General features: G+C 39.4%; 1 protein-coding gene across 1 annotated transcript; it reads left to right on the top strand.

Annotated features, from left to right (window-relative positions):
* The first annotated feature begins 643 nt into the window (after window positions 1-643).
* Window positions 644-8,259, top strand: LOC134791137 (uncharacterized). The gene is made up of 4 exons (XM_063762157.1): window positions 644-772; window positions 6,255-6,419; window positions 6,786-6,915; window positions 8,126-8,259. Exons 1-4 carry the CDS (start codon window positions 692-694, stop codon window positions 8,257-8,259), a joined length of 510 nt encoding a protein of 169 aa, XP_063618227.1. The 5' UTR covers window positions 644-691.
* Window positions 8,260-13,728: the final 5,469 nt, after the last annotated feature.

Below are 13,728 nucleotides of genomic sequence, written 5' to 3' on the forward strand. Positions count from 1 at the left end.
AATAATTACGAGGCTAAGCAGGCGAGCGTTTTTATGTGGCATATTTTAATTGTGCTATATCATTTCATATGTTTTTTTTATACCACGTCGGTGGCAAACAAGCATACGCCCGCTTAATGGTAAGCGGTCACCGTAGTCTATAGACACCTGCAACTCCAGGGTCGACGTCGACGAGATACGCTGTGGGCGAAGTCAAAACGAAATCAAGTTCTAAAGGACTAGTTTTCGGTCACCCGAGTAGTCGTCAGACGTCAGAAAATTATGTTTGGCAATTTTGAGCATTAGTCCCAAAGTGACAATAAAAAAATACAGACCTTTTAAGTACTTAGGTACACATATCTGCGAAAAATCGGAATTTCTCAGTTCCGGCTTCCGGCCATACAAAATCGGTAAAGGGAGCCCATATATTATAAGGTTGTCTTATGCAATCACGTCTGCAAAAGTACATATCCACTTTATGAGGGCATGTATTTTTGCAGCTTGCTGTAAGTAGGTACCTACACTGTGCCGAATTTAATCATACGCCCTGGGTTCACACTGTGCCATTTAAATAAATATGCATCGTTTCAACCGCTCGTCTGCATGTGCGAAACTTTTAGATACTGACTTTTTATTACCACAACAACACCTTACGCTTAACAAACACAATTATTTTATTCGTGGATAACCAGTGCCATTATTAACACTCAAGATGCGTCTGCCCGAGATGAGGAAATGTTGCTTTTGCATCCCTCTACGACCCGGCATAATATTGTGTGGGTACGTCAATATGGTAAGTACTTACCTACATAAAAATAAGTTATTTTATTTGTTATGTTCAATTATGTGTCGGAAGCCGGTGTTGCTCGAAGGTTCAATTAGAGAGTCTAGACCTAGAGGAATAGATGCAGATGGCTTAGTTGGTTACCTCGAAAATCATAATTTCTTTATCTGCCTATTCTGCCTCTCTATCGCTTATTGCATATTCGAGCGATAGACACGGCGAACCAAATATAATCGATTTTATTCTATTAAATAGAAATAGACGAACGAACGAAGGGTTCGCGGTAGGCTCTCAAATCATAAACATATGTTAATAAAAGTAAAAACCCTCTAGATACGGGCTGAAAAAAATCCAGAATTCCTTCAAATTATCGTTTTAGAGATATTAAATATGTAGGTATATTAAGAATCACTCACGTACCTATTTTAAGTCGAAAAACGCTCGACATGTTGCACTCCGTACCTCTTACTATATTTAATATGTCTACGTACGTTCTTAATATATTTAATATGCCTGTGTCTCACGGAAGTTTTATTATTAAAATCGTTTAAGAGGTTACTAGTTACTACGTAGAGTTATTACATGTATCAAAATCAAAGTCAAATATACTTTATTCATGTAGGCCTAGCAACAAGCACTTATGAATGGTTAAATTACATATATATTATCTTAAGCTAATTATCAGAGCAATTTATTGATGTTTATATAATTCCATTGTAATATTGGATTATTATCCAGCTCAAATTTAATACTAAGAATTTCATAAAAAGATCGTCCTACATAAAAAAATGTATAAATAATTAAAAAAAAAACCGACTTCTATGTGGGCCGGTGAAAGATTATTGTAGATGGTGCACTATGTAGAAAAGGAGGTCAAACCACCCACTTTTCTAGTAGCATTTCGTTTCTGTAAGGGTCGTAGTTCTAGACTAACCTAAGCCACTTCTCTGATAGCAGTTCAGTTCTGTGAGGATCGCAGTTCGAACCTAATCAAACCCACTTTTCTAGTAGCATTTCGTTTCTGTAAGGCTCGCAGTTCCAATCTAACCTAACCCACTTTTGTTCGGTTCTGTGAGGATCGCAGTTCAAACCTAACCTAACCCAGCACTTAACGGCGCATGCGGTGCGGTGTATAGGGGTTTGAGCGGGAGGGGCTAGTAAGATTGGCATCATCATACTTTATACCTACATTTTATGGTATTTTATGGTATGGTAGTATGGTATAGTGGTTTATCATAATGGTTTTCTGGGTCCGGGTCCGAGTCCGAGTCCGGGTCCGAGTCCGGGTCTGGGTCCGAGTCCGAGTCCGGGTCCGAGTCCGGGTCCGAGTCCGGGTCCGAGTCCGGGTCCGAGTCCGGGTCCGAGTCCGGGTCCGAGTCCGGGTCCGAGTCCGGGTCCGAGTCCGGGTCCGAGTCCGGGACCGAGTCCGGGTCCGAGTCCGGTTCCGAGTCCGGGTCCGAGTCCGGGTCCGAGTCCGATTCCGGGTCCGAGTCCGGGTCCGGGTCAAGGTCCGAGTCCGGGTCCGAGTCCGAACTGGACCCAGGTATGAGTTGAGTATGGTTCTGGGTCCCAGTCCGGGTCCCAGTCCAAGTCAAAATCGAAATTCGAAATCACCAAACGTTTACCATGCGTCGTTGAAGAGTTCTGTTCTGATCATCATCAGCAGTTCCATTTCATCAAATGCGACAGTTTTTAATGTAAATGCTTGATTTTAAGATGAAAATACAAAAAAATCTATACGTAGATGATGATGAGATGGGATCCATGAGGAATCGAGGGAACTCCTCAAATCTTAAAGCCATACATATAGTGATTTTTTGGTTTTTATCAATAAATCAAGCGTATATATACATCCAAAAAAGTGACATTTGATGAAGTGGAACTGCTGATGATGATCAGAACGGAACTCTTCAACGACGCATAGTTCACGTTTGGCGATTTGTCCTCTTCGTTATGTTTATTAAGCAAGTTAAGTTTTTAAGCCACATTTTTGTCAAGCTCGAGTTCTGATGATGGGATCCATGAGGAATCGAGGGAACTCCTCAAATCTTAAAGGCATGCGTATAGAGATTTTTGTATTTACATCAGAAAATCATGAAAACTGTCGCATTTGATGAAGTGGAACTGCTGATGATGATCAGAACAGAACTCTTCAACGACGCATAGTTCAAGTTAGGCGATTTTCCCTCTTCGTTATGTTTGTTAAGCAAGTTAAGTTTTTAAGCCACATAAGAAATCGAGGGAATTGCTCAAATATTAAAGGCATACGTATAGATTTTTTTGTATTTTCATCATAAAATCAAGCATTTACATTAAAAACTGTCGCATTTGATGAAGTGGAACTGCTGATGATGACCAGAACAGAACTCTTCAACGACCCATAGTACACGTTTGGTGATTACCGAACAAGGGTTAGGTTAGGTTAGAACTGCGAGCCTTATACAGAAGGGTCAAACAGATCACTGTGTAATGTCTTTCCTGTAGACATACACAAGAGTTAAGGGCTATAAAGGTTAATTTTCTTATTTAACCCTTATCCAGGTGAAAAGGTCCTCCTTTTATTTAAAGAACTATGATAAAATCATTATTTACATGCCCACAAGCTGTTAACTATTGCCCACAGGAGAGAAAACTAGTGTGTTATCGCGAACAGTACATTTTTCTCTCCTGTGGGCAATAGTTAACAGCTTGTGGGCATGTAAGCAATGATTTTATCATAGTTCTCTAAATAAAAGGAGGACCTTTTCACGTGGATAAGGGTTAAATAAGAAAATTAACCTTTATAGCCCTTAACTCTTGTGTATGTCTACAGGAAAGACATAACACAGTGATCTGTTTGACCCAGAAACGAAATGCTACTTGAAAAGTGGGTTTGATTAGGTTCGAACTGCGATCCTCACAGAACCGAACTGCTATCAGAGAAGTGGGTTAGGTTAGGCTAGAACTACGACCCTTACAGAAGCGAAATGCAAGTAGAAAAGTGGTGGTTTTACCTCCTTTTCTACATAGTGCACAATCTACAATAAGCTTTCACCGGCCCCCATAGAAGTCGGTTTTTTTTTCTTAAAAATTATTGTGGTATAATAAGCTTTAGAAATAAGTTTACGCTTTACATAATTCTTAAATTTATTAATTGATAATTCAGATATAGGGTTTGGAAGTTTATTATAAAATCTCCTTACACATCAATGATTTTTTAATTTTATGGAGCCGTGTGAAGGGCACTGCGAGCTTATGTTTATTTCTAGTATTAATATGATGAATGTCACAATTTTTCCTAAATTAACAATATTTTATGTAGCATACAGAATATTCTCATAAATATATTGACAGTGCACTGTCATTATCTCAATTTCTTTGAATTTATCTCTAAGTGAGTCTCTGTGGTTCAATTTATATATTGCTCGAATAGCCCGCTTCTGCAGACCAAAAATGGTATTTATCTCTGAAACACCACCCCACAGTAAAATACCATATGACATAATGCTGTAACTATTATCCATATGAAGTAACTAAAATACAGGTTGATCATTCCAAATGGGTCAGTATGGAGAAGTCACAAACTATGAGAGATAGCTAAATCTGTTCTTAGGAACCATGGCTTAGATTTTAGATTTAATAATAATGGCATTCAATTTTTTTTTTATCTATCATACATGACCGGGATTCGAACCTGGCCAATATTCTTTATGTAATCGCGTGTAGTGTTTGTTTGTATGGCAACTTTTAAACGATGCGTGATAGGTGGGGGGTGCTCGACCAAATGTCATAGAGGGCCCCGAGACAAAACAAACTACATAAAAAAATTCAAAATGGCCGACTTTTTTTTTATTTTTTTAAGTTGGTCCGAGCGCGCTGAGATTTGGCATGTGGCGAGCCTGGGGGCCCAAGAATACCATGTCAAAAAAGAATTCCAAAATGGCGGTGGACGCGGGCAAAGTCAAATTTCCAAGTAGGTTAAGCGAGCCCGAAGGGCGAGCTTCAGGCCGGGAGGCCGAAGGCCGACCCCGGCGGAGGGCCGAAGGCCCGGAGCCTCCACCCCGACTCCCAAAACGCGAGGCCGAAGGCCGAGCTGCGTGAATGTGGTGCTTCCAAGCGTTCTACCAAGTCGACTGTCTTGATAAGCGAAGCCGGCGGACTGAATGCCCGACAGCGAAGCGGCGAGGCTTGCGAAGGCCGAAGGCCGAGCTCCGCGTAGGGCCGAAGGCCCGAAGCGTCACACGAGAGGGGGAAGTTGGAGCTTAAATACGACCCAACACTTTTCCTATTGGGAGTCGCATTTTGGGAATCGGGGTGGAGGCTCCGGGCCTTGGGCCCTCCGCCGGGGTCGGCCTTCGGCCTCCCGGCCTGAAGCTCGCCCTTCGGGCTCGCTTAACCGCCGCCATTTTGGGTTTTTCAATTTTTTTTATTTGACATGGTAATCTTGGGCCCCCAGGCTCGCCGCATGCCAAACCTCAGCGCGCTCGGACCAACTTGAAAAAAAAAAATCGGCCATTTTAATTTTTTTTAATGTAGTTTGTTTTGTCTCAGGGCCCTCTATGATATTTGGTCGAGCACCTCCACCTATCACGCATCGTTTAAAAGTTGCTATATAAAACAAATACTACAAGCGATTACATAAAAAATATTGACCAGTTTCAAATCTCGGTTATGTATGATAGATTAAAAAAAAATTGAATGCCATTATTATTAAATCTAAAATCGAAGCGATGGTTCCTAAGAACAGCTTTCGCTATCTCTTATAGTTTCTGACTTCTCCATACTGACCCTTTTGGATTGAATAACCTGTATACTAATCGAGCTGTTTTCACATAAGGTAACTGACGGATTTTGCTCACTGCAAAAGCTGCATAACTTAGTCTATTCGAAAGAGCAGCAATATGGGGAAGTTATACCAAGAAAAACTGTACTATCAACTAATTCCTTATGACATGCCTTACGTTACTTAAATTCTAGTGACAAACTGTCTTTTCTCATTTAACAATAACTTATTAACATTGAATCAATTTACTACCTTTGAAATAGCATCGTTTACATCATTGTAAGCTTGTTGCTGTCGTTTGACTTTGAATATAAGTGAGGTGTCGCCTGCAAACAATACTTATATCATGGTGGGTCTTTACAAAGAATGGCACGTCATTTATGTAGATAAGGAACAGGAAAGGCCCCAATATTGACCCCTGTGGTACACCCATAGAGACCAATGACCCCGGTGATCGCTGTCCACGACATCAACTCCAGTTTTCAGGACACACTTCCTAAGAGAGACGGCAGAGAATTAAAGGTCGCTTCCCTATCAATATGCCCATCTTAGCAGCAAGATAGCAGAAAAAATTCGGCGACAAGATATATGGAATAACCCCTTTTGGGTGGTAGTGGTGGTGGCGGAGTGGTTAGAAAGGGCCAAACTCCATGGGTTGAAATCGTATTGTTATTTTATAAAATGGAATCCTAGTTTTCAGTTTTGTCATCATGATTTTCTGCCCCACAGGCGTTTTCCATACTCGCGCTATCATGCCTTGTGGTCACTGTGGAGCTGAAGAAGACAACGGTGACCAACGACGCGTCGATAGAGGCGGTCACTTCCACGGTTCTGTTCTGCATTCTGGGCATGAGCGTGCTTTTGAATGTTATGCTGCTTGTGGCTGGTTATCAGGTAATTATTAGAAATATACAAAGTACCTTTAACACTTTTGGTTTTATGATATCGTTAGCTTTATGATAGGTATCATGAGTGTTTCAAATCTATTCATTGGAGTAGGATTTATGACATAAGTAGTTAGCATCTCTAAGAAGCTCATTTATATTAGTTCAGCAAAGCTTGTCTGGTTGTGTCTCATCTTTTTGTCCCTACCAAATCTACCAATACCAACCTAACAATGATAGGTAAATTCAGATGCAACATGAGAGCAATGAAAACGTCCTTGAGTGTAGGTACTATTGCTCAGTACCCGCAAAGATACAGAGAAAAATGAAACGTATCATCTTAACTTGAATGTTCTATTGTCATCACGAATTGCAGAAAGACATCCCGATGCTTCGCCTATACAACTACTTCGCGCTGGCCACCACATTCGCCATGCTGATGCCAGCGCTGGTGCTGCTTTTTAAGCTGCAGTACGTTGAGTGGTGGGCAGCCTTCGGCGCTATAGGTACGTCTGAAACTTCTTAAATCCCGCTTTGCACTGGCTAGCTCAAACGGTATCCAGTTTTGGATCGAAAACCAATAGGTATAATATGTCGCATATTTTATAGTCTTCTTCTCTTCGTGGTCGTGAGTGTCGTGACCTTATGTCTGAGGGATGTGACTCCTATGGGTTATTCTTCCTACCACTGCTCTCCAGGCCTCTCGATCTTCGGCCATCTGTATCGTTGCCTGGAGCGAAGTCTGGGTAATATTTTGGACCACATCTGACCATATACTGGGTGCACGCCCTCTACATTTTATAGTGGGGGGCTCCAAAAGGCCTTCCTGGGCCCCGGGCGTCTGCAGTGCACATTGACATTTAGCGCCTCTAGCCCATTGTAATGTGGGGCGTCCGGGTAGATAATTAATACTAGAACTGTCTGCTGAATACTGAACATCTTTATTAAGTAAATTCGTGCTTATATATACTAGTGGCCTACGTGAGTGGCATTTAGGTGACCTTAACATAAATGTAATTAGAATTATTGTTCATTTTATTAAATATATTTTCTATTTCTTAAATGTCACATGACGTGTTGACCCTAATACTTACCACATCATGTGCCTACTCACCGTACACATAGCGAAATGTGAGAGAGCCGGATGCACTGGTAGAGTTAGAACAAGTTAACTTTGCGCCAACTTGGCAAGGAACAGTACGGGTGTGGGGCAACGTCAAATTCCTATGAAAATATGTGACGTTCCACGGAAAAAGGTACCTTATGGCGGCTGGCGCTTACGCCGCATAGGACCGCAATAGTATTGGAGCTTCGTTAATAATAGCGTAAGCGCCAACCACCATAAGGTGACCACCAGTGGGATGTCACATAAGGTGTTTGTTTTGTAATGGCACTGTTTACAAAAGTTGCTACGTAACCAATATCATTTATTAACAATATATTAACATATTTGACAGTTTTATATATACATTCTATGATGAACTAGTGTTACCTAGTTTGCGTTTGTAACAGCGCCATCTTTTATGAAATTTGGACACACTAAATAACTCCATATCGGCTCGAACAGGCACTGACACGTTGTCACTGTTAAATCTGTGCAGAGTTAGCTTAGATGTACTCTAATTTATACGAGAATCTAGTAACTAGATGACTAGTATGACTAATTGAAAAAACACTCTTGTGGTATGTGTCACGGTTATTCTGTTTCGGTTACAGCTATCCAATGCTACGTCATAGTGCTGGTAAGAAGCGAGGTGATACGGCTAGAGATGATACTGTTCAACCGCGCACAGACGACAGCACGCACCGACCAAGTCATCGATGTTCCTGACACTGAGACTTTAATATAACTTATGATGTGTATATTTACAATTAAATATGTTCATTTGAACACATTTTTATCAAGCAGATATGTACGTCTGCGAGCGATACTACTTATATGTATAAAAGTAGTATCGCTTGTACACAAATAAGGCGTCCCATATTGGTGTAAACAAAAATGTATATCACGAAAACTTGTGTCTTGCTATTTCAGTCAGTCTAGGAACAAAAAATATTGAGGTAGACTGATGTAGCATGACAAAACGAACGTTTCCGAGAAAATACGTTGGAAAACAATTATGTACAACATCCGTAGGTATACCTACTACTAAAGACTAATCTTTAACAACTAATAATTGTCCAGTTCAGAAACTTCAAAATCTATTAGCTATGTCTTATTTTTAATTCATTTAGTCATTATTATTATCGTGTAATCGCTTTTTATTTTTATTTATTATTTTTTAATTAATTGACTTGTGTATATGTACAGTTTTAGGTTTAATTAGTTTTAGGGTTTTAGGTGTGTATGTGATTTTATTTTTATGTTTTTGACATGTATGTTTTTACCATATTAAACGCTCTGAATCTGAATCTGAATGTGCCAAGTTGGTGGTGGGGGAAATACCTACCTACAAGCGACGCCAACACATGACGTGGTGACTGTGGTGGTGACAATATGAACTTTCATGGAACGACAGCTCTACACTATAGGGAGACTGCTACATGACATAAGTAAAAAGATGGTCATGCAAAAGAGTTAAAAATCTCCCCCTTCGGTCAGTTGAAAAGCTACAAATTCCTTCCTGACATTTATAATAACTTGATAACGTACACATCGCCTTACTAAAAGTCTTGTTTAACTCACATTTATTAGTGAAATTGGAATAATTAGTTAAAATACATTTTAGTATCAATATTACGTAAACCATAAGGCTTTCAAAGCTGCCGCTTTTTCGGCAGCTCACGATCCTGACGCGTAATGGCAAATTTTTAAAATGTAAGTTTTTTTTTAATTCGTGGGAAGCACAGGTGCACGCCCGCGGGACAGCGCGTCGTGACTTACACTCTGCACACTATTGTCAGGGATAATAATATTTTTCATGGTAACAATGAGTAATGAACATAAATTAAAATACCGGAGCTCCATGCAAGGTATCTACTTACTTAGGTGAAACTGTTGTATATTATGCAAGGTCCAGTTAAGTAATTGGGATATATGTAGGTACCATAAAAAATATGTAAGTGGGTATACCAATAGTTTAGTTATTTGAATTCAGATTCTTCAAGTCACCTGAATATAATAAATTCACATTTTTTTATAAGGAACTACAAAATATCAGGAGTCATAAGTTTCAGTTAGAAGTTGAAATTCTTGGGAATACTTGGGTAGGTAGTAAACCTATGTACCTACCTTATTTACACACGTATTTCTATGTAAATTTTACTCTCTATTACCTACTCATAAAACTTAATATAGGTAATTACACCATTAAAGGATGTTATATTAAAACATAGTATAGTTGTCTCCAGCAATACTTAAATATTTGGAAAGGGCTCATTATAATAATTTGCTATGTTTTACGGTAAACATGGCGGATAGGTTCAACAGCAGCTGGCTGGCGATGAGAAGGCTGAAAACCACAAACTGTAGGCGGAGCCTTGCAATGTTGCTTTTGAAAGGATCGAAGGCCAACGAGATAGGTTCGGAAAACAAGGCTCGGAATGTAATTTTTGCTAATGTCGTAAGGCGTTATAGTCGTGCGATAATTATTTATTGTAGGGTGCTGTTGCTGTTTTTTCGAGTGACTATATGACATAACAGACAGACAAACAATCCCAAAAGTGTTCCGTAAATCAATCAATTTTGTTGAGTATGTAATTATCTAACAAAATAATTGAGAAAAATCGTAATGTATTTTGATAATGTAGCTATTGGAAAAGCATTGATAAGTAAATATTTTTCAAATATTAAACTATGTACTTGTATAAATAATTATTCTCTAATAAGAAGATAGTACCTACTACTTGGTAGGGCCGAAACTTTGATTATTATGCCATTAAGAACATTTTTCGCATATTCTAATTAATGGAGGTGATAGGCCGTTATTTTCTGCATCCAACATTTAATTGTTTATAATTTAGTTACCAAGTTTATTGTACACCCGCACTACAATGACTCAATTAACTTTTCATTAATTAAGCTTAACAATTTAACGACTTAACAAACAATGGAGCTGGCAGCTCGCGTGCCGTGACGGCCATTTTTAAAAAACTAGCAGGCTTAAATATGGCACTAAGGAGTCCTGTAAAATGCACTTATTAGCCGCCGAGTACGCCAAGAGCCCGGCTAATGGTTGCCATTCAAGCGCTGAATGGAAATGCGAAATTGCCAACAATTATATACTTTCGCAATGATAACCGGTGGATGAAGCTTCGGCAACCTGAAAACGGAGATATCAGGACGCTGCGGGGTTTTAGTTGGGATTTTAAGCACTTAGCGTAGTGCTCGTATTAAATATTGTCGCAAATCCTTATTCTGAAGAATATAATGTATGAAGACTATAATATATGATGTCCTACACAATATTTCGTTACTTTAGCATTAGAAAGAACTCCAAAGAAGTAAGCGTGCTTTTATCAGGGTCTTTAATTGTTAATAATGATGGAATTGTCTAATCTATTTAATGTATTTAGCATGCTCATGCAATACTCATAATAATTTACTTCAAAATTGTGCTCGATTTGGTATCACAAGCTTATACCTACTTCTGCTAAGTTCTTTCTAATGCTATATGCTATAAACGAAGTATAGTATAGACCTCCTGCTCCTGCCTACGTGTTTTGGATTCGAATACCTATAAGATGAATAATTTGGGTGATGGATATAAGTACCTAATCGTTGAATATTTCATATGTAGGTACTTATTGTATTTAATTGACTGGCCGAAAGCGAAGGTCTACGTTACAGCTTGGGAAAAAAATATTTCGTATGTCCGGATGCAGGATGTTCTCTTCTCCAGGTCGCATTTTTCAACAGATTCTCTTGAAATATGGTGAGCAAGTTCGGTAAATTATATAATTTTTTTTGTCAATTATGTTTTGGATTTTTCTCTAAATGGCGGAGCCATGGGGCGAGGTCTACAGCTCACAAGGCCACTATTATTTATAATATGCTGTATGTTTTTCGTTAACTTATGATTTCAGATTTTTTCTCATAATTATTTTTGTCTGCATCTAAATTTACACCTCCCACACTCCGCTTACATCCGCTCCCTACTTCGAAAGTTGCGGTGGACAGGCCAAGATAACCGCGACTGTAGCGTTATTCAATTGTTGTGAACGAATTCATTTCACAAAACTCATCTTGCGGCGTCGGGCGGCGGGTGACAAGCGGCCACAGAAATCAAACCAAAACTTTGCTCTTACGGGCCATTAGATTTCCTATTACCAACTTAATTTTACGTTTATTAAATACGACATTGTTGTAACTTCGTTGATTTTAATATGGGCATACGGTCATTCTTCTTATGCCAACGGAAAATATAAAGTTGTGGTAAGATAATTGATTTTTGAGTAGCTCTCTTAGCGCTACCCGGCTGTAGCATTAGTGTACCCTAATGTCACTTGGTCTACGATTTTCTTGACCTTTCGAGTAATTCACAAATCGTGAACAATTAGGTAGTACGTTTATACTTACAGAAGGAATGTAGCTTTCCAGTTAATGTGATTTACTTTAGCAAAACAAATATGTAGTTGACTTCGCTTAATGTTTACCCAGTTATTTGGTCTCTGGCAATCAAGTCATGTTTTTACTTCGCTATAAATACATTTCTACTAAAGTGTCAGAATAGGGTATTTTCCTACTAGTCAAAATCAGTTACTTTTTTAGAACTGTCAAAACGATTTCCAAATATGGAATTTATATGAAACATTACATCGTGTCGTCACGGTCAACTCACCTACTTTTTATACTTCTATCCGATTTATTAAATAGAACTTGTGTTTAAAAATAACTCCTATCTGTGTTTTTCTAATAATTATCTGGTGCTTTATTTCATGCATGGTGTAAAATACCTACTGTCCACACAAAATATTTTTACCTTATTATTTAGGTATTTTACTTAGTCAACCGTTGCAGTCATACTTTTTGAGATTTAGCAAGGCCAGATTCTAAGTATTAGACGACGCACTATAAGCGTTTGAAAGTAATAATTTTAATTTTAACATTGTATTTTATATACGGTAGGCCCGTACGCCCTGACGCCTGAAAAAGTTTTCATTCACTCCATCATTCATTCCATTCGTCATCTAAACTGCGCTTAGCGAAGCCAACATTCTGCACCCATATACCTTCCATTCGCTCGTACATCAAGGAAGGCGGCGGCTCCGACGCACGGCCGGACGCGTCATGCCCGCATGAAGACCGGAAATGGGCAGGATGACCGGATCCTATCTCCGCTCCTACCTGCTGCCATGTTGTGACGTCACAATGCCAGATTGTAAATAGATTTCGTGTGTTAGTGGAGGAAATGTTTTTATTTATCACAGTTTGTGTCAGGTTATTAGGATTGCTGCAAGCGTGACATGTGTAGCGACAATTCATTTCGTGGTTTGGGCTTGGGTTGCGTGGTTGCGTCTTTTTTGTTTACCATGTCTAGGAAAGAGATGTAAAACGAATGTTTGGGAAAATCCCTTTAACGAACCCATAAGTTTAGTAATAGGCAGCATTAGACAAACTGTGGGATAAAATGATGATAAATCTTACATAAATCGACCTAGTAGGTAACTACTAACTAGACTATGCTTATACCTACTAGCTACGGTTACGGAAGGCAGTCGACGAAATGACTGAAACTCCTGTCACACTTCTAAGTAGTCATTTCATATCATTCCTTCACTTCAATATCGTTAAGTTAGGTCTGTAGGTAGTGTAGTTCACTGTCTACCGCCCCGATACTTGATGGGCCATAACTTCCTTTTCTCCAGGGGTTATTTTGAAATTTGGCGCCCCGGGCCAATACGTTTCGCCGCCCCAGAAGTCAAGGAAGAAAAGCAAAATGCGATCCGATGCCGCCCCTATATGCCGCCCCTGGGGGTTGGCGCCCCGGGCCATGGCCCGGATGGCCCTAGGGTAAATACGCCCCTGCTTTTCTCCGTGATATTTAGGCCAATCAAATTAGATTTCTTCCAGGAATTAATTCCCAGCAAGCTGGAAATCGTCTTAATACCTTCATTTGGTTCTAAATTAGCGTAATCCGAGTTTGCTCCATTCCAGGAGTTGTATTAGTTCAAAAACGGTACGTCCGACGGAAAATTTGCTCTAATCATGATAAAAATTGACATCTGAGGATCCGAAAGATACCTTAATATGAGTTCGTAGTCAAAGATTGGAAAAAATGGTCGCCACTTTGAATTACTTTTTTTTTGTATAATCTTGCTAAAATCCGATTTTTTTGTCACCAGTGTCTGATCCACAACAACTTTGCTCGTAGTGAAAT

The sequence above is a fragment of the Cydia splendana genome, chromosome 5 (assembly GCF_910591565.1).
Source record: "Cydia splendana chromosome 5, ilCydSple1.2, whole genome shotgun sequence".
Classification (NCBI taxonomy): Eukaryota; Metazoa; Arthropoda; class Insecta; order Lepidoptera; family Tortricidae; genus Cydia; species Cydia splendana.